This window comes from Moschus berezovskii, chromosome 26, assembly GCF_049115385.1.
Source record: "Moschus berezovskii isolate FMDL1 chromosome 26, NW_MosBer_1.0, whole genome shotgun sequence".
NCBI lineage: Eukaryota > Metazoa > Chordata > Mammalia > Artiodactyla > Moschidae > Moschus > Moschus berezovskii.
In genome coordinates, this window is record NC_142485.1 from 7,631,130 (window position 1) to 7,652,825 (window position 21,696).

At 45.0% G+C, this 21,696-nt stretch overlaps 1 protein-coding gene across 6 annotated transcripts in view; it reads left to right on the forward strand.

Annotated features, from left to right (window-relative positions):
- The first annotated feature begins 9,087 nt into the window (after positions 1 to 9,087).
- The window catches only part of INTS10 (integrator complex subunit 10), a 29,509-nt gene continuing 16,900 nt past the window's right edge, over positions 9,088 to 21,696 (forward strand). Inside the window, exons 1-9 of one of the 6 annotated variants that reach the window (XM_055416682.2) lie at positions 9,088 to 9,315; positions 9,988 to 10,055; positions 11,425 to 11,528; positions 12,281 to 12,420; positions 14,327 to 14,408; positions 14,890 to 15,030; positions 15,608 to 15,779; positions 16,255 to 16,424; positions 17,197 to 17,330. In XM_055416682.2, the coding sequence (XP_055272657.1) occupies positions 9,187 to 9,315; positions 9,988 to 10,055; positions 11,425 to 11,528; positions 12,281 to 12,420; positions 14,327 to 14,408; positions 14,890 to 15,030; positions 15,608 to 15,779; positions 16,255 to 16,424; positions 17,197 to 17,330 (1,140 nt within the window). In that variant the 5' untranslated portion in view covers positions 9,088 to 9,186. Of the gene's footprint in view, positions 9,316 to 9,577; positions 9,824 to 9,987; positions 10,056 to 11,424; positions 11,529 to 12,280; positions 12,421 to 14,326; positions 14,409 to 14,889; positions 15,031 to 15,607; positions 15,780 to 16,254; positions 16,425 to 17,196; positions 17,331 to 21,696 lie in introns of those variants that run through there. The other 5 variants (XM_055416684.2, XM_088832685.1, XM_055416686.2 and 2 more) reach the window with 5 other exon arrangements.

Genomic DNA, 21,696 nt, shown 5'->3' on the forward strand with positions numbered 1-21,696 from the left:
TCACTTCATGGGAAATAGATGGAAAAACAGTGGAAACAGTGTCAGACTTTATTTTTTTGGGCTCCAAAATCACTGCGGATGCAGATTGCAGCCATGAAATTAAAAGACGCTTGCTCCTTGGAAGGAAAGTTATGACCAACCTTGATAGTATATTAAAAAGCAGAGACATTACTTTGCCAACCAAGGTCCGCTAGTCAAGGCAATGGTTTTTCCCGTGGTCATGTATGGATGTGAGAGTTGGACTGTGAAGAAGGCTGATCGCCGAAGAATCGATGCTTTTGAACTGTGGTGTTGGAGAAGACTCTTGAGAGTCCCTTATACTGCAAGGAGATCCAACCAGTCCATTCTAGAGGAGATCAGTCCTGGATGTTCATTGGAGGGACTGATGCTGGGGCTGAAACTGCAATACTTTGGCCACCTCATGCGACGAGTTGACTCACTGGAAAAGACTCTGATGCTGGGAAAGGTTGGGGGCGGGAGGAGAAGGGGACGACGGAGAATGAGATGGCTGGATGGCATCACCGACTCTGTGGACATGAGTCTGAGTGTACTCCGGGAGTTGGTGATGGACAGGGAGGCCTGGAGTGCTGTGATTCATGGGGTCGCGGAGAGTCGGACACGACTGAGTGACTGAACTGAACTGAACAGAATGTAAGACGAAATAAGCCTGGAGGGCAGGGAAGACGGCAGTGTAGGAAGTGCGAGAAATTTGTCTCCCCACCTGCACAACATGGAATTGGCCAAGGCTGTCTTCTGTAATTATTTTAGGATTTCAGAGTCTATTCAAAGGCTTGCAGCTTCCCGGGGGAAGACGAGCCTGGTAAATTGTGCTTAATTTTGGTCAGTTTCAGCCTCGCGCAACAGACGATCTGTATCCTCCTGCGCCCCAGCCCACGGCCGCCAGCTGGACCAGCGCTCTTAGAAGGGCTTGCAGGAGCCAGAGTGACAATAAGGACTCGGTCCTTCAAGTAATGGGTCTGGGTTCTGATCACCGACAGCAGCCTCTGGTCATGGAGGGGCAGACACAGAGGCGGGCAGGCAGCTGCATTTTCCACGATCATTGTTTCATGCTCCTCTACCTGAAGCACCTTCCAGGGGATTTAAAGAGACAATGGCTATTTTATGCTCTTTATTTTTCCATTTTTCCCCTTTTAGGTTATTTAAGGATTAGTTACACATACAGGGAAATTTAGAACGTCACCACTTATGCCCAGTGTGCAGGCTTTCCTTAGATCTGAGAAAACTTTAGGTTTATATACTTCAAGCTGATCCCTAACACAGAGACACCTACACATAAAAAAATTAAAAAAAAAAAAAAGAACAAGAAATTCTAAAATTTGCATGGAACCACAAAGGACTTTGAATAGCCCAAGCAATTTTGAGAAAGAGGAACAAAGCTGGAGGCATCACACTTTCTGATTTCAAATTATATTACAAAGCACTAGTCATCAAAACACTATGATATTGGCATCGAAATAGACATAGACATATAGATCAATGGGACAGAGTAGCGAGCTCAGAAATAAACCCATGCAAATATGTTCGATTAATGTACAACAAGTTTACTATTAGGAAAGGACAGTCTCTCTTCAGTAAATGATGCTGGGCAAACAAGCCACATGCAGAAGAAGAAAACTGAACCGTGATCTTACACCAAATAGTTACACAAAACTTACTCAGAATAGATGAAAGACTTGACCATAAGATTAAAGACCTGTAATCTTATGGTTGGGCTTCCCTGGTGGCTCAGAGGTTAAAGCGTCTGCCTCCAATGCGGGAGACCCGGGTTCTATTCCTGGGTCGGGAAGATCCCCTGGAGAAGGAAATGGTAACCCACTCCAGTATTCTTGCCTGGAGAATCCCATGGACGGAGAAGCCTGATAGGCTACAGTCCACAGGGTCGCAAAGAGTCGGACACGACTGAGCGACTGAACAGAACGGCATCTTATGGTTACAAGATAAGATAAAATTCATCTTAAGGTAAAAATCCTAGAAGAAAACATAGGCAGTAAGCTCCTTGACCTTGGTCTCAGTGATGACTTTTTGGATTTGACACCAAAGCAAAGGCAACCAAAGTGGGACTGTATCAAACTAAAAAGCTTCTACACAGCAAAAAAAAAAAGAAAAGAAATCACCAATGCAATGAAAAGGCAGCATACTGAGAGGAAGAAAATATTTACAAACATATAGCTGATGAAGGGTTAACATTCAAAATAAAGAAAGTCAAGCAACTCAATAGGATTAAAAATGGGCAGAGGAAGTGTACAGACATTTCTCCAAAGAAGATATGCAGATGACCAGTAGGTACATTCAAAGTTGCTCGACATCACTAACCATCAGGGAAATATCAATTGGTACCACAATAAGTCATCATCTCACGCCTGTTAGGCTGGCTATTATCAAAAAGACAAGGGCTCACAAGTGTTGGTGGGGATGAGCGAACCACTGTGCATTGTTGGTGGGAATGTAGATTGGTACAGCTGGGAAAGGTTGGGGGCGGGAGGAGAAGGGGACGACGGAGAATGAGATGGCTGGATGGCATCACCGACTCTGTGGACATGAGTTTGAGTGAACTCCGGGAGTTGGTGATGGACAGGGAGGCCTGGCGTGCTGTGATTCATGGGGTCGCGGAGAGTCGGACACAACTGAGCGACTGAACTGAACTGAACTATGCAAAATAGCATGGAGTTTCCTCAAAACATTAAAAACAGAATTACCATGTGATCCAGCAATCCCACTTCTGGGTATTTATCCCAAGGAAACAAAAACACTAACTCAAAAAGATATTGATAACTCCAGGTTCATTACAGCATGGCTATAATGTAGTTCATTCATGGCTAAAACATGAAAACAATACCAGTGTCTATCAAAGTATGAATGTATAAGGAAAATGATCCTATATATACAAGGGGAAGATTGGGCACAACAGAAGAGAAAGGATTAGTAAACTTGAAGATAGCTCAGAATAAATCATTTAAACTGAAACACAAAGAGTAAAATATTAGGAGAGAAACAAAGAACAATGCCTCAATGAGCCTGTGGGTCTAAGACACGTGTGGTCAGGATTCCAGAAAAAGGGAGACAGAAATGAAGTTGGAATAATATTTGAAGAAATTTTAATCAAAATTCCAAATTTGATCAAAAAAGAAACCCACAGACAGGAAAATCAGTGAATCCCAACCAGAAAAGAAAATACACCGACAAAGAAAATCAAACCTGCACACATCAAACTGCTGAAAACCAAAGACAAAGATAAAATCTTACAGGTGCTGGGTCTTGAGAGATACAGATTCCTATTAGTATTGCATCCATCAGTGGGTGAGTCAAAAAGCAAAATGTGGTGAGGGAATATTACTCAGCCTTAAAAAGCAAGGGAAATCATAACACATGATACAACGTGGAAACATTTTCAGGATATTAATCTAATTGAAATAAGCCAATCACAAAAAGATAGATATGGTGTGATTTCACTTAAGGGATGAACCTAGAATAGTGAAACTCACAAAAACAGCGAGTAGAAGGTTGGCTGTAGGGGCTGGGAGAATGGGAAAAGGGAATTGTTTAATGGACATAGAATTTGTTTTGCAAGATGAGAAACTTTTGGAGCCTGGCTATATAATGTAGAAAATACTTAACACTAATGAACTCTACACTTAAAAATTGTTAAAATGGGGACTTCCCTGGTGGTCCAGTGGTTAGGAATCTGCCTTCCAAAGCAGGGGATGTGGGTTTGATCCCTGGTCAGGCTTCCCTAGTGACTCAGACAGTAAAGAATCTGCCTGCAATGCAGGAGACCCGGCTTCGATCCCTGGGTTAAGAAGACCCCCTGGAGGAGGGCAAGGCAACCCACTCTTGTATTCTTGCCTGGAGAATCCCATGGACAGAGGAGCCTGGAGGGCTACAGTCCAGGGGATCAGAAAGAGTCAGACATGACTGAGCACTCCTAGACTTACTGGACATGTTGAATCTAGAATTCTTGGTTAAGTGCATCCACACTGATAAATCTGGTCCCATCTAGTTTTGTAATTTGTCCTGTTTGGTCAATGCCCTTGTTATCCATTCCAAGCATCTTATGCATGTGAGTTGGGAGAATCCTGCAGTTCTTTTGGGATATACTTTTTCTATTCCTGGAGTAGGTTTTGTGATTCACTCTAGGCCATGTAGAAATTTATTTTTAAAAAATGTTTTATTTGGAAATAGTTTCAAGCTTACAGAAAAACTGCAAGAATAAAAATTAAAATTATCTCAATACTTGTTAGGAGTAGAATTGTGTCCCCCCAAAATAGACATATAATGTCTGAACAACTATGGATGGAGGTCTGTGACATCGTACAGGAGGCAGGGATCAAGACCATCCCCAAGAAAAAGAAATGCAAAAAGGCAAAATGGCTGTCTGAGGAGGCCTTACAAATAGCTGTGAATAGAAGAGAAGCTAAAGGCAAAGGAGAAAAGGAAAGATATACCCATTTGAATGCAGAGTTCCAAAGAATAGCAAGGAAAGATTAAGAAAGCCTTCCTCAGCGATCAATGCAAAGAAATAGAGGAAAACAACAGAATGGGAAAGTCTAGAGATCTCTTCAAGAAAATTAGAGATACCAAGGGAACATTTCATGCACATGGACTCAATAAAGGACAGACATGGTAGGGACCTAACAGAAGCAGAAGATATTAAGAAGAGGTGGCAAGAATACACAGAAGAACTGTCCAACAAAGATCTTCATGACCCAGATAATCACAATGGTGTGATCACTCACCTAGAGCCAGACATTCTGGAATTCGAGGTCAAGTGGGCCTTAGGAAGCATCACTATGAACAAAGCTAGGGGAGGTGATGGAATTCCAGTTGAACTATTCCAAATCATAAAAGATGATGCTGTGAAAGTGCTGCACTCAATATGCTAGCAAAGTTGGAAAACTCAGCAGTGCCACAGGACTGGAAAAGGTCAGTTTTCATTTCAATCCCAAAGAAAGGCAATGCCAAAGAATGTTCAAACTACCGCACAATTGCACTTAACTCACATGCTAGAAAAGTAATGATCAAAATCCTCCAAGCCAGGCTTCAACAGTATGTGAACCATGAACTTCCAGATGTTTAAGCTGGATTTAGAAAAGGCACAGGAACCAGAGATCAGATTGCCAACATCCATTGGATCTTTGAAAAAGCAAGAGAGTTCCAGAAAAATATCTACTTCTGCTTTATTGACTATGCCAAAGCCTTTGACTGTGTGGATCACAATAAACTAGAATATTCTGAAAGAGAAGGGAACACCAGACCACCTGACCTGCCTCTTGAGAAATCTGTATGTAGATCAGGAAGCAACCGTTAGAACTGGACATGGAACAACAGACTAGTTCCAAATAGGGAAAGGAGTACGTCAAGGCTGTATACTGTCACCCTTCTTATTTAACTTATATGCAGAGTACATCATGAGGAACGCTGGGCTGGATGAAGCACAAGCTGTAATCAAGATTGTTGGGAGAAATATCAATAACCTCAGATACGCAGATGACACCACCCTCATGGCAGAAAGAGAAGAAGAACTAAGGAGCCTCTTGATGAAAGTGAAAGAGAAGAGTGAAAAAGTCGGCTTAAAAAGCTCAACATTCAGAAAACTAAGATTATGGCACCCGGTCCCATCACTTCATGGAAAATAGATGGGTAAACAGTGGAAACAGTGACAAACTTTATTTTGGGGGGCTCCAAAATCACTGCAGATGGTGACTGCAGCCAAGAAATTAAAAGACGCTTGCTCCTTGGAAGAAAAGTTACAACCAACCTAGACAGCAAATTAAAAAGCAGAGACATTACTTTACCAACAAAGGTCCATCTAGTCAAAGTTATGGTTTTTCTAGTAGTCATTTATGGATATGAGAGCTGGACTACAAAGAAAGCTGAGCGCTGAAGAACTGATGCTTTTGAACTGTGGTGTTGCAGAAGACTCTTGAGAGTCCCTTGGACTGCAAGGAGATCCAACCAGTCCATCCTAAAGGAGATCAGTCCTGAATATTCATTGGAAGGACTGATGCTAAAGCTGAAACTCCAATACTTTGGCCACCTGACGCGAAGAACTGACTCATTGGAAAAGACCCTGAGGCTGGGAAAGATAGAAGGCAGGAGGAGAAGGGAATGACAGAGGATGAGATGGTTGGATGGCATCACCAACTCAATGGACATGAGTTTGAGTGAACTCTGGGAGTTGGTGATGGACAGGGAGGCCTGGCACTGCAGTCCATGGGGTCACAGAGTCGTACACGACTGAGCGACAGAACTGAACTGAAGACAAATACTGAATTGGCCAAGAAAGTTGTTCAGGTTTTTCTGTTACGTCTTATGGAAAAACCTGAACGAACTTATTGGTTAACCCACTATTTAGTTGGAGACCTTTCAAAGTTAGTAAGTTGGCTAGAAAATAGCCAGAAATCTGATGTTAAACTGGCAAAAAGTCAGAGGCATTCTAAATTAATTGGCATCTAAATTATAGGCTGCTGCTGCTGCTAAATCACGTCAGTCGTGTCTGACTCTGTGCGACCCCATAGACGGGCAGCCTACCAGGCTCCCCCGTCCCTGGGACTCTCTAGGCAGAGTTCCCTTATTTAGCCCCTAAATTTCACTAGAGAACTGAAGACTCAAGAACAGGTAACCAGTTTCGTTTTGGTTTCTGTTTTATAATCCGAGACCCAAAACATAGTGTTTAATCAGTCATTTTTGCCCGATGCTTCCCTTGTGGCTCAGCTGGTAAAGAATCCACTTGCAATGTAGGAGACCTGGGTTCCATCCCTGGGTTGGGAAGATCCCCTGGAGAAGGGAATGACTACCCACTCCAGTATCCTGGCCTGGAGAATTCCATGGACTATATAGTCCATGGGGTTGCAAAGAGTTGGACACAATTAAGCGGCTTTCACTTCACTTTGCCATTTGAAAACCTTATACAATTTATACATGCAAATCAATGAAATAATGAAAAAAATGTTCAAGCCCTCAATTTTTTTTATCTTCACTTTATAAGACAAAAATTATCAATTTTGTACCTTCTTTTCTACAAAGCCAACAGAATTCTATCACCAAGCAATCCATCCCAGCCTACAGAGTGAACAGAAAATCAAGCTGTTCCTGTGTATAATCACAGGACATGAAACAGCTTTAGGAACCACAATACTTTCTAAAGCGCTAGTACAGTTCATGTATGGAGGAGCTGAGGGGAAAGCAGTGGCTCTTAACCTAAAGATATCACTGAAGATGCTAATGAACAAAATCAAGTTTTTAAAATTTGGGGTACGACTTCCTTGGTGGCGCACTGATTGAAAAAAAAAAAAGGACACCTGCCAATGCAGGGCACACAGGTTCAGTCCCTGGTACAGAAAGATTCCACATGCCAGGAAGTAACTAAGCCTACGCACTGTAACTACTGAGTCTGCAAGCCTAGAGCCAGTGCCCCACAAGGAGAGAGTAGCCCCCACTCCTGGCAACTAGAGAAAGCCCAGCGCAACCAAAAATAAATAATTTTAAAAATTAGGGGTAAGTGGGGAGGTATTAAAGTTGCCATTTGTAGAATGGTACCAATGAGCAACGTCACAAAACTAAAGAATCCCAACCTTGACAGATTTGGTAAGGTTGGCGCTTTACATACTGTTGCAAGGCCTGCTCCTCTTGGTACCTTCCTCTAAAACTAGCTTGGTAATTCACCACTAAGTTTACAATTGTTTTTCAATCACTATAATTAGGAAGTATCTATATTAGGCCTCACACATAACCATAGCATTGCCTGAGAAAAATACACAACCTAAAGTTGCTAGTTACATTTTATTCAGGCAACTTATTGGGGACTACAACCCAGGAGACAGCCTCCAGCTCTGCAGAACTGCTCCAAAGAGCTAAGGGAGGAGTCAGGATATTTAGGAGTTTTTGCTGAAAACAAAATAAAACAAAAAAACCAAAGCACATTGTTAGACACTAGACTCTGGGCTCACTGAAATTACTCTTTAGACACACATCTTTAGTTGGGCCAGTATGCTTTTTTTCTCCATCCTAAATGCCCCTCCTGGGGCACTAATGTAAGTCGGGCTTGGGGTGCTGGCAGACAACGTGCATTGTTTATTGGAATGGCTGGCGACATCCTATGTCCACAATAGTGATGTATATATTCGTGTTTAACATATCTTTAACTTTTCCATGTATGAAGTGTATAGTAGTTTTTTTTTCAAACAAATCAGTGGCTCAGAGGTTAAAGCGTCTGCCTGCAATGCGGGAGACCTGGGTTTGATCCCTGAGTTGGGAAGATCCCCTGGAGAAGGAAATTGCAAGCCACTCCAGTATTCTTGCCTGGAGAATCCCATGGAGGGTGGAGCCCGGTAGGCTACAGTCCACGGGGTTGCAAAGAGTCGGACACGACTGAGCGACTTCACTTCATTTCTAACCTTAGTTTTAAATCCAAGATATCAGTGGTACTAGAACTTGCTTAAACTTTGGTATATAGACCCTGGATTGAAAACCAAAGGAAGGTTCACAACAAAATTTTGGCACATTCTTCCTGTTCGGCAAATAAACACTGCTTCCTCCGGTTCCTAAGTGCGGCTTCCCTTCCCGAGAGCAGGGAGGCTGTTTAGTTTTCATCTGGCGAAAATGACATCGATCCCGGTTGGGAAGGATAATTAAAACAGCTGCTTTCTGCAGGTCACAGGTCCCTAACACTGTAAACCCGGGGCGCCAACAGGTATAAACCACTCAGTAGCTCCCAGGTCGCAGCCAAGCACCGGCAAAGCGTTCACGCTGCAATCGCTCAAGAAACGCTCGCGGGAGAGAGCAGAGAATAAAGGAGCGGGGGCAGTGACACGTGGCCGAGCGCAAGGTCCTAACAGCGCGACCGCCGGCGAGAGCGCGGGACCGGAACCCGCGCAGGCCTTTCGGAGCGTCCACTCCGCGCGTGCCCCCGCCGTCCCGGGGCGCCCGGCTGGCGCGCGCAGGCTCCTCGGCGCCAAGGGGGTCGCGCCCCGCGAGATCCGGCCCCACGCCCCGCGAGATCCGGCCGCGCCCCGCGAGATCCGGCCGCGGCCCCGCCAGGCGCAGGCGCGGGGGCCGCCCGCACACCCGGAAGCGCTTGGCGCGGCCGCGCCTGCGTGCTGGCGGCCCCGGCGGCGGCCAGGCCCGCGGCGTCCCCAGCCCTGAGGTCAGGCGGGCTCGGGCCGCGGCATGTCCGCCCAGGGCGACTGCGAGTTTCTGGTGCAGCGGGCCCGCGAGCTGGTGCCGCAGGACCTGTGGGCCGCCAAGGCCTGGCTCATCACGGCGCGCAGCCTCTACCCGGCCGACTTCAACATCCAGGTGAGGCCGGGCGGGCGGGCGGGGCGCGGCTCCCTGCGCCCCCCAGCCTCCCCGAGAAGCAGGCCTGCGGACTCCGGGTCCGGCCTGCCGGGGCCACACGGGAGCGCCAGCCGCCCTGCGGCCGGGGGCCGGGGGAGGGCCGCCCGCGGGGGCGGGGGCGGGACGGGGGAGCCCGGGGTGCCTGCGCGGGCGAGCTGGGGCGCGGGGCGCTGAGCACAGGAGCCCGCCTGGGCGGTGGCTGTGTAACGGTGGTCTGCAGTCAGCGCCGCCGTGCGTAAAGGTGTCAGAGTAGCAGGAGCCGCGGAAACCTACACACCGCTCTCTGCAACCCGACCATGAAGGCGGCGGCCCGCTGGGCGCCGGCGACCTCGGAGCCGGTGCCTGCACTAACCTGCGCCCGGGCCGTGAGCCGCCGAACCCTGAGGCTTCACTGACCGGCTGGTGCCCGACCCTAGGACCTCCAGGGGCGAGGCGGGGCGAGGCGGGCTCTGAGGGTCTGTGTCGCCAGGTGATGCTCCACCTTAGGGCCTCCAGGAATGGGGCGGAGTGGGGGGGCTCTGATGGTCCGGTTCACCAGGCGGTGCCAGATCCTGGGACCTCCAAGGGTGGGGACGGTGGAGGAGCAGGCCGGGAGGGGACAGAGGGCCTGACCCCGCCCCGGCTGTGTTGCAGTATGAGATGTACACCATCGAGCGGAATGCGGAGCGGACGGCCACCGCCGGCAGACTGCTCTATGACATGTGAGTGGGGAGCTGCCCCGACCTCCTGGGATGGGGAGTTGATTTCTGTCTGTCGAAGAGGGAGTTGGGGGGAGGTCTGAAGTTCTGCGGGTCGGGTACCTGAAGCGCACTTTTTCATGGGTCTAGGCCTTCCGTTAACTGCAGAGAAGTCTAACTAGCTCTTGTTCTTGTTAAAACTTTTCTATTCAGTCATTTATTTTATTTTGGAAATAATACACGCTCTTCTCAGAAGTTTGGACAGTCCTGAAGCATAGAGAATAATAAGTGGAAGTCCCTCCTGGCCTCAACCAGAGTACACACAGCACACATCAGTAGGTCCTGGGGGAGCGGTTGCAGCAGTGAGCACTACTGCTCAACCACCGTGATGGACCCCTTTCCAGGTCAACATGTAAAGATCTGTTTAGTTCTTTTTCACGTCTGCATAGCATTCACCCCTCTTTTATTGGGGGACATTTAGGGAGCTTCTAGTTGGTTGAGATTATATTCAAGAGTGTCAGAAAGTAATTCTGTACTCAGGTTTTGGTGTTTTTCTTCAGATTCTTCAACATAGGTTTGCATAGTCAAAAGGTGCGTGCATTTTAAATTTTGATGCACTATCACACTGCTTTCCAAAAAGCGCCATTCCTGTTTACATCTCCATGGCCAGTGTGTAAGGGTGTTGCTTTCCCATAGCGTTGCCAGCACTTGGATATTATCAGTCTTTCCATCAGCTGTTAATTTTCGCCAGTGCCACAGGAGAAAGGGCTTTCCCAGGTGGTTCAGCAGTAAAGAATCCACCTGCAATGCTGGAGATGTGGGTTCGATCCCTGGGTCAAGAAGATCCCCTGGAGAAGGGAATGGCAACTCACTCCAGTATTCTTGCCTAGAGAATCCCATGGATAGGGGTGCCTGGTGGGCTACAGTCTATAGGGTTGCAAAGAGTTGGACACAGCTGAAGCGACCAAGCACTTATGCACAGGAGAAAACAGTATCTTGCAATCTTTAAAAACGTGTGTTCAATGTATTACTAGTAAGACTGAGTATCTCTTCAAATGATATTTGACTATTTGTATTTTTTCTATGATTTGCCTTTGCCAATTTTTTCTTTGGGGAGGTTTCTCTTTTTTCCTTGTTTGCTTTTCAGGAGTTCTTTACATATTATGGTCATTTGTCTTTTCACTTATTAAAAAAGCTTAAGTCTATTGTAAGGACCCTCATTTTTCTTAGTTTTTATTTTTATATCTTTATTTTGGTTTGTTTTGGTTTATCTATGTATTCACTTGGGATAAAGGAAAATGTGTTTTTCTCTGATGGAGCTGTTTTTACTTTCTTTTTTGGATGCTATGTAGAATCTGACATTTTAATTTAATGCATTCATTTTTAAAAATAGGTTTGTGAATTTCCCAGATCAGCCGGTGGTGTGGAGAGAGATCAGCATTATTACCTCAGCATTAAGAAACGATTCACAGGATAAACAAACCCAATTCTTAAGAAGTAAGAACGAAGTGATAACGTAATAGTATATAAATTACTACTTCCAGAATATCAAATTCTTTGTAGTAATTTCACACAAAAAAAGCCACATCTGTGGTGTTGGTACCCATGTATGTGTTTTGTTCTTAGCAGCCGAAGCCTATACATATGTCATTTGGTCCCTTGAGCATTTGCTTAGAACCCTTTAAATTTTCTTAAAGGATGTGGATATTAGCCTGGGGAACTGAATATATTTTAACAGCTTCTGCAGTAATTAGAAAGCATCTGTAGATTATACAGACCTCCACAGAACAGGAGAGAAACTTTTAGTAATTTATGACCCTTCTCATTAACCTTCGTTCTGTGTTGGGTGCCGTAGCCAATCCAATATTTCAGATTCTGGACAAAAAAGGAAGTAGGTGGTTCATGCCATTTCAGCATACGTGCGTGCTTTTTATCTCAGCCATCAGCAAGCACTGTTGCGACCCTTCCCAGACATCCTTCTCTTCTGGATCCAATGAGGCCTCCGGGTATTTCACGGTCATTCCGCAAACATCTTATGCTCTGACCTGGAAGCCTTCCAGGTTGTGGGTGAAATACGGCGATAGCGGTTCTTTTACTTAGTGAATACCGGGTATTCTTCACTTACATACGAAGTCAAGCGGTTCTTCACTCGGTATATCCCACCCTGTGCATGACGACGCCTTCTTTCCTCTTTAGCGTCTGCGTTTTCTTTCTGAAAGACTTCACAAAGTGACATGTGTTGTATACAGGTTTGTTTGAAACTCTTCCCGGGCGGGTCCAGTGTGAAATGTTACTGAAGGTTACGGAACAATGCTTCAACACTTTGGAACGATCAGAAATGCTGCTTCTGCTTCTGAGACGCTTCCCTGAAACCGTGGTGCAACATGGGGTAAGATAAAATTGATCAGTGGAGTCACAAGTATGTTTAAGAGCTAGAGGGTGTGTGTTATTCTAAAGCAGACTATTCTCATTCTGAGGAGCACCAGAAAAGACTGAACTCAAATCAAAGGAATCCTTGTTGGTAAAGCTGGAGGGATGTCACGGTTCCCAGACTCTCAGTTTCCAGTGGAAAGTGTCTGACCCGTGGAAGGAAATAAGCACCAAGCTTTGACAGTGCTTTTGTTGCTGCTGCTGTTGTTCAGTCGCGCAGTCGTGTCCGACTCTTTGCGACCCCGTGGACTGCAGCACGCCAGGCTTCCCTCTCCTCCATTACCTCCCGGAGCGTGCTCAAACTCACGTTCACTGAGTCGGTGATGCCACCCAGCCATCTCGTCCTCTGTCGTCCCCTTCTCCTCCCGCCTTCAATCTTTTCCAGCATCACGTCTTTTCCAGTGAGTCCACTCTCACATCAGGTGGCCAAAGTGCTAATTATTTTCAATTTGTAAAGTACAGTACAGTTTGTGAAAATAATCTATTTCGTAGTTTTCACCTCTGTGTTTGAATTTAAAGGAGAGCCATAGCTGGTAGTGTGAACGGGCACATTTTTCACGTGCTTTTGCTGTGTGGTCACTTTTTTCCTGCTCTGCCCTTTCCTCATACATCTGATCGTTACTGAGTGGTGCTGGCAGACACGAGTCAGTGTGTGGTCGCTCCTGGAGGTGGACGGCATCCTGCTTGGCAGCTGTGTTCGTCACTTCCCATCGCCAGTAATGGAGAGCTGGGCTTCAGATCATTAACTCTTAATTCAAACCCTTTGGCCTATTCTTTCTGGCTCCACTTTCCTGGCCGCTGCCCGGGTTAACCTTCTCTGTGTCTCTGTGTTAGTTTCAAGGGGCTGCTATAACAAAGTACCAGAACCTGGGTGCCTTAAAACAACAGCAGTTTATTCTCTCACAGCCCAAAAGCAAGGCATGGCCAGGGCCGTGCTCCCTGTGAAGGCTCGGGGAGGACCCCTGCCCACTTCTTCCTGGCTCCTGGGGCCCCAGCGATCCTTGTCATTCCTTGGCTTGTGGCTTCATCATTCAGCTTCCACCCCTGTTGTCACCTGGCCATCTTTGCGTGGTGTCCCTGTGTCTGTGCACACCAGTCATTGGATTACGACCCACCCTGATCCTGAATGACTTCATCTTAACTGATTACATCTATGAAGACCTTTTTTATAAGATAAATATGCGAGGTCACATCCCGCCATTCTGAGTGGGTGTAAATTTTGGGGGGACAGTTTCCAACTTGGTGTGCTTCCTGACTTTAACTTTCGGCCTCGTGTAACCGTTCACACGGTAACCCCTCCTCTCACCCGCTGTGTCAGCAAGTGGCTGCAAGACAACGCAGACGTCTTGGTGGGTTTGTACGAGCCAGCTCTGCACTGGGCTAGGGCGTCAGAACAGCACAGTGGCCTGAAGACCCAGACCACTCTGTCCCGCCCAGTCCAGGCTGTGGGACGGGCTGCTGCCGGCAGCTCTCGCAGGTGTGAAGCTTCGTCTGCATAGCACACCTTGATGTAGGGAACGACGTCAGTCTCCGAGTTTCTTAGGGAAACCTCTGCAGCCCTGTCATCATTCTGTCCAGCTCCAGTGCTCCCAGTGAGTTTTTTAGACATTTGATTGGCGTTTTAATTTTACCAGTTCAGAGGAGAATAAGATGACACTGGTCTGTGGTCTGATGAACGTGGGATTCCCTTCCGGCCAGGGTTGCTGAAGTATTCTTTTGTTTTCTAGCCTTTAAAGTGAGAATTCTTGTTTCTCAGGGACGTTTGAAAATACGAACTATGTAGTAGATCCGATGCACTGTTTCTTCATGTAATTCGGACATCTGAAACTTAACACATTTAAATGATGAGGTGTGTTTTGGAACAGGTTGGCCTTGGGGAGGCACTCTTAGAGGCTGAGACTATTGAGGAACAAGAGTCTCCTGTCAACTGCTTTAGAAAATTATTTGGTAAGAAAAACTGCATCTCGTATTAATTCCTTGTGGGCAGTAGAATGTGCTGGAGGTGTCATTTCAGAAATAAGGTCATTCGTAGAAAGCAAAGGAATTCTCCATATTATGGGATTTAAATCACTTGTTTATTTTTTCGGTTCAGAAAGCATTTTAAACAACTTCTAAATTTTTGTTATGTAATAGTTAATACCTCTGAAAGAATACACGTAACCATGTATTTGGGTGTGAATAGTAATGAATAATAATACACAATAATAATAAACACCTGTCACTCGTGATGTAGTGTGTTCGTCTCCTTGCTGACCCCGTCCACTAGCGTCCCTCTACGTTGCAGTTTTTAAATAATTGTGCCATAAGGGTGTTCTTTTCTTCCTATCTACTCTTGGCCAAGTGAACTAAAAACTAAACTTTGTTTCTGCCAGAATCCAAGAGTAGCCAAACAGCTTAATCCATTTTTCCTGTTTTCCCTTCTCAACAGTATGTGATGTCCTTCCGCTAATAATTAACAACCACGACGTTCGGTTGCCTGCCAATTTGCTCTATAAGTACTTGAACAAAGCCGCAGAATTTTACATAAATTATGTCACTAGATCGACTCAAATAGAGAATCAGCATCAAGGTAAGTGGGAATAGCTTGCAATTTATTTTACTTTTTTTGTACTCTTTCATTTTGTAAAATTTCCAGCTCAGAAATCCCTCAGTGTTTTGATTATACTCCTCTGGATATGTACCAGTTTATTAGTCTTGCTAAAAGAGGGTTCCTAGAAAAAAAAAACACTACCCTTAAGAGATAAGACTTTTCTGGAACCAGTTTTACCTCTCGATTGAGACAGTGAAGCTGCTAAACTGTAAGGTTAGCTTCGTACGTGGACCACAGCTCACAGGTCCCTTCCTGCTCCACCAGGGGTGGACACTAGCGTGTGAGGTTCTGTACTCTTGCCTCTTGCATGGGAAGTCAGGCCTTTTTTTTCTCTACTAAGTACCAGCCACATAAATAGTGAGTAGTGGGGCATCCGTGGCAGTCCAGTGGTTAAGGCTCAGCACTTCCAGTGCAGGGGCTGCAGCTTCCATCCCTGGTCGGGGAACTGAGATCCCACATGCTGCGGGCATGGCCGAAAATAAGTAATAAAAGCATTTTATTTTAAGTAAGTAGTCATGTTACTTAATTGTAAACTGCTTTTTTTCCCACATCTCAGGTGCCCAGGAAACATCTGATTTACTGTCGCCGAGCAAACGCAGCTCTCAGAAGTACATAATAGAAGGGCTGACGGAAAAGTCGTCCCAGATTGTGGACCCTTGGGAGAGACTGTTTAAGATTTTGAACGTTGTTGGGATGAGGTGTGACTGGCAGATGGATAAAGGAAGACGGTAAAAACGCGTTCATTTCCAAGACTGCACAGCAGATCGTTTGACAGCATTCTCTCTAAAAAACAAGATGCTTTTTTCTGGAAGCATTCAGTATATGGGTACACCTCTGTCTGGAGCAGATTCTGTAACTCTCAGTATTTACGCGGAAGTGTCGTTTTTCACTTCATTAAAAGACTTCCAGCAGAAGCATGGTCTCTTAAGATGCTGTTGAGTTTGAAGCTCTCCTTGGTGCTTAGAGGAAAGAGAACCTACTTGGCACGTTCGTGTCAGGAGCTCTTGTCCTGATGCTGCTCTGATTCAGAAGGGGAATTGGCCTCCATCTGCAGACAGCAGAGAGTGATTTTCCCTGCCCAGAGCTGCATCTGGTAGTTGTAACGGTTCGGTGATTGTAACAGTTCTATGGGCGCTTTTCTCTCGACGTTTTGCTGACAAGCTCAGAGTAATTAAATAATTTTTGTTGTCCTTCATCTTTCAGAAGCTATGGTGATATTTTGCATAGAATGAAGGATCTCTGCAGATACATGAACAACTTTGATAATGAAGCTCATGCAAAATACAAAAACCAAGTGGTTTATTCTACTCTGCTGGTCTTCTTTAAGAATGCATTCCAGTATGTCAACAGCATACAGCCGTCTCTCTTCCAAGGTTGGTTTAAGAATTTGAGAGTGTCCCGGACCATTGGCCTCATTGAGGGTGGTGAGGACAATGAAAATGTTCACCTTCACATTGTTCTTGGATCCAAATAACTGCCAGTGCTTTTATGAGCTGTTAGTTTTTATGTATATTTTCACTAAAAACTTCTGTATCAAAGGATGGTATCAGTGATATTCTGAAACTAAATACAGATATTGAATGCGTCTTTTTAAAAAGCAGCAGATGTAGCAGAGTATTGACTTAGATTTCATGGTAAATTCTCAACCGACAAAGATTTTTTTTAATAATATGTATGGATATAAATTCTAGAGAATGTGAAAAATAGATACATCACAGGGTGAAACACCCACGATACTTCCAGTCTAACGTAATTCTCATTTTTGCATATTGCCTATATATTGCATACGTTTAGATTTATTAGATTATCATATATTTAAATAATGTATGTGTATCTTTGTAGTTTTTCTCTTTTGTTAGTACTTCTGTGCTTTGTGATCATTGTAAAAATATTGGTAAATAACGTAAGAACAAACGCAAAAAAGGAACTTGCCTTTGTCCACCAAGAGAGACGTTTATTGGGTGTATACACAGTTAGGTGTGTATCTGCACAGTTTTTATTTCTGTACACGTATGCTTACTTGTTTAGCTAACTGGGACGGTAGTGATCATAGTTTCACACGGTGCTTGAGTAGGTTTCCCCCTGGGATTAAGTACTCTTTTCCTCCCCGCATTGTAAGTGTCTTTCTTTTTGCTCCGTCCGCAGGCCCCAGCGCCCCGAGCCAGGTCCCGCTGGTTCTCCTGGAGGACGTATCGAATGTGTACGGTGAGGTTGAGATCGATCGCAGTAAACACATACATAAGAAGAGGAAACTGGCCGAGGGAAGAGAAAAACCCACGGTAATTCTCTCAGGTGTAATCGTTAGCGGATGACGTGTTTACGGTTGGCTAGACACGGGTCACCTGGGTCACCGCCCGCTCCCTGCTCCCACTCCAGCGCCCACAGCCTCTTCTCTTTTTGTAACGTGAACCAGACATCGCTTCGGTCACTGACGGCTTCCCGCCACTCTCAGGATAAAATCCCACCCCTCTCCTGTGGTTCCAGAGCAGGCACGAGCAGGCCCCATGCTGGGGACCCTCCGGCCGCCTGCAGCCCCTTCCCGGCCTCCGCCCAGCCCATGGCTACCCCTCTGGGTCCCGCCACTCAGCGCTCAGCCCGGGTGGTCTTCCTCCCCGAGGCTGCCTCCGAATGGCCCTCTGTTTTCACTCTCTGTTCCTGTATTTTAATTCTATGTGGCCCTTAGTGAGGTCTGTTCTTAAATCTTTCCTGGTTGGTTGCCTTGCTGTCTCTGTGCCTTCCCCGGAGCACAAGGTCTTCGGGGCCGTTGGCAGCATCTGTTTCATCCACCCCATGTCCTGGGCATCTGTCCGATGGCGCCTGCGCCCCCCAGGGCCTTTGGTGCCGGGAGGCTCCGCTGTGCCCTCCCCAGGGTGGGTCCAGGCATGGGACAGCTGTTGAGCGTCCTGGCCTTCACCTGTCGTGTGCGAACCAGCAGGCTCTGCTCTCACGCTCCGGCCCGCAGTCTGCCCTATCTGACGCGGGTCCAGCCAGCTCTGTCCCATTGTGGCAGGGGGCACACAGATTATATGTTTATATGGTAAGGGCCCTGGAGGCCCGTGAGCTCAGCTCACATGTCTGGTTTACTCATAGTGTTTGGTTTTCAGTAACCCAGCATCCAAAACTTGGGTGCTTTCTCATCACAATGCAGACAGACATCCCTTTACTAACTGATGTCTTATAATGCTGGTCCCTAGTGGAGGCCACCCCTGGAAGGGGTGTGGACGTTCTGCCCAAAGCCCGAGTACCTGGTCGCGTGACCAGCCAGGCGACTGGAGGTGGGGGGCGGGGGAGGGTCCTCCCTGAGGGCAGTGTGTTCCTGCCCACACACACTCGTGTACTTGCCCTGTGGTCAGGACTCCAGCCTCAGAGTCTTCTCTCAGAATGTGCTTTTGTGTCTCTGTAAATTCTACAGACCATCTGGAACTCCATACCGACCCCCTGCATCTGAGGTCCCTTCCGTAAGCTCCTGATCTCATTTTGAGGCAGGAATGTATTCCATTAGCTGCCACAGCAATGAACACACCGCTCGTATTTCTGTACCCCATCTGTGAGTGGGAGACGACCCTGGAGAGCCAGGATGCCTGAGAGTTAGGTTTTGGTTTTGAAAGAGATTGAGGAGCGTGTCACCACTGAGGGGGATAAGGAGATGAAGCTAAATAGGGTGAGGCGGGGAGGGTCCCTGGGTGTCACGGAATGCAGAGAAAGGTGGGGAGTAGGAGGGAAGTGCCTTCTTTTGCTTAAGGAGTAGAACTTTTTTTAAACTATAGTTGATTTACAATGTTATGTTAGTTTCAATGATAGAGCTTTAGATTCTTTTCCATCCGGGGTTTTTATAAGGTATTGAATATAGTTTCCTGTGCTAAATAGTGGGTCCTGGTTGGTTATCTGTTCTAGATAGTAGTATGCATGTGTCAACCCCGGACTCCTGATTTATCTCCCCCACCTTCCCCTTGGTAACCCTAAGTTTTCTGTGTCTGTGAGTCTGTCTTGTAAATAACTTGGTGTCATTTTTTAGACTCCACATACCAGTGATATATTGCAGTATTTGTCTTTCTCTGACTTGACTTCACTTGGTTTGATAATCTGTGGGTCCATTCATGTTGGTGTGGCATTACTTCACTCCTGTTTGTGGCTGAGTAATGTTCTGTTGTGTACGGGTACCGCATCTTCTTTATCTGCTCATCTGTGGACAGACACTTAGGTTGCTTCCATGTCTTGGCTGCTGTGAATAGTGTTTCAGTGAACGTTGGGGTGCATGCATCTTTTCAAATGGAGTTTTTTTTCTCCAGATACATGCCCAGGAAGGGGATTGCTAGATCATACAGCAGTTCTGTGTTTAGTCTCTTAAAGGAACCTCCATACTGATCTCCATAGTGGGTGCACCAATTTGCATTCCCACCAACGATGTAGGAGGGCTCCCTTCTCTCCACACCCTGTCCAGCGTTTATTGTTGTAGACTTTTTGATGATGGCCGTTGTGCCTGATGTGAGGTGATACCTCATTGTCGTTTTGGTTTGCATTTCTCTAATAATTAGCATTGTTGAGCATCTTTTCATGGGCCTTTGGGCCATCTGTATGTCTTCTAAAAAGATATTTTTAAGTCTTCTGCCCGTTTTTTGATTGGGTTGTCTGTTTCGTTGATATGAATTATATGAACTATCTGTATATTTTGGAAATTAATCCCTTATCGGTCCCATTGGATACAGATACTTTCTCCCAGTCCATTGGTTGTCCGTTCTGTGTATGGTTTCCTTTGCTGCACAAAAGTTTGTAAGTTTTATTCAGTGCAGTTTGTTTATTTTTGCTTTTATTTCTTTTGTCTTGGGTGACTGGTCTAAGAAAATATTACTGTGATTAATGTCCGAGAATGTTTTGCTTATATTCTCTTACAGGAGTTTTATGGCGTCATGTGTTACATATATAAGTTTTTAGGCTGTTTAGAGTTTATTTCTGTGTATGGTTCAAGGGAGAGCTCTAACTTCATTGATTTACATGTAGCTGTCGAGTTTTCCCAACACCATTTGCTGAGGAGATTGTCTTTTCTCCACTGTATATTCTTACCACCTTTGTTGAAGATTAATTGACCAGAGGCATGTGGGTTTATTTCTGGGCTCTCTGTTCACTCTCATTGACCTAGCGTCTGATTTTGTGCCAATACCAGGCTGTTTTGTACTACAGCTTTGTAATATTATCTGAAGCCTGGGAGGTTATGCTTTATTCTTTTCCCTCAAAATTACTTTAGCAATTCTAGGTCTTTTGTGGTTCCATATAAATTTTAGGATTGTTTTAGCTCTGTGAAAAATATCATAGCTAATTTGATAGAGATCACATTAAATCTGTAGATAACTTTGGGTAGTATGGCAATTTTAACTATTAATTCTTCCATTCCAAGAACATGGGATATCTTTCCATTCTTTGAATCATCTTCAGTTTTCCTTTAACAGAGTTCCCAACATACAGGCATTTCACCTCCTTTGTTAGGTTTATTCCTAGGTTGTTGGGGTTTTTGTTCATTTGTTTTTTATATGATTTTAAATGAGATTCTTTTTTTAACTTCCTTTTCTGATATTCTGTTGTTAGTGTAAAGAAATGCAACAGATTTCTGCCTATTTATCTTGTATCCTGCTACCTCGCTTAATTTGTTAATAGTTTTTTTGTGTGGCGTCCTTAAGGTTTTCTTTATAGAGTATCATGTCATCAGCATACAATGACAGTTTTACCTCTTCCATTCCAATCTGGATGCCTTTTATTTCTCTTTCTTCTCTGATTTTTATAGTTAGGATTTCCAGTGTTGATTAGATGTGGTGAGAATGTTCTAAATTTTAGTGGGAAAACTCTGTTTTTCACCACTGAGTGTTATGTTGGCTGCTGGTTTGTTGTAAATGACTTTTATTACATTTGAGATATGTTCCTTTATACCCACTTTGGTGAGAATTTTGATCAAGAATGGACATTTGTTTTATCACATGCTTTTTCTGCCTCTGTTGAGATGATCATGTGGCTTTTGTCTTTTCTTTGTTAATGTGTATATTACATTGATTGATTTGCATATGTTGAATCATCCTGTGATCCTGAGATGCATCCAACTTGGTCACGGTGTTTGATCCTTAATATGTGTTGTTGCATTCTGTTTGTTAGTATTTTGTTGAGGATTTTTGCATCTGTGTTCATCAGAGATACTGACTTGTAATTGTCTTGTTTTGTAGTGTCTTTGGTTTGGTATCAGGGCGGCTGTGGCTCCCTAGAATGACTTGGTCCTGGACTTTTGTCTGCAGGGAGTTGTTTTTTTTTTATTACAGATTCTATTTCACTTCTAGTGACCAGTCTGTTCAGATTGTGTTTCTTGACTCAGTTTTGACAGGCTGTATGTTTCTGGAAACATGCCCATTTCTGCTAGGTTGTGCAATTTGTTGATGTGTATTCATGCCAACAAAATGTCTTCATAGTATGTTCTTAGGAATTTTTTGTCTTTCTGCTATACTGGTTGATATTTCTCCTCCTTCGTTTCTTGCTTATCTGGGTCCTCTTTTTTTCTATTTAGTGAGCCTGACTGAGCTTTGTTCTTCTTTTTAAAATGAGGATTGGATATATTTAGCTGAAATATATGTACTTTTTTTAATTGAAGTATAGTTGATTTGCCATGTT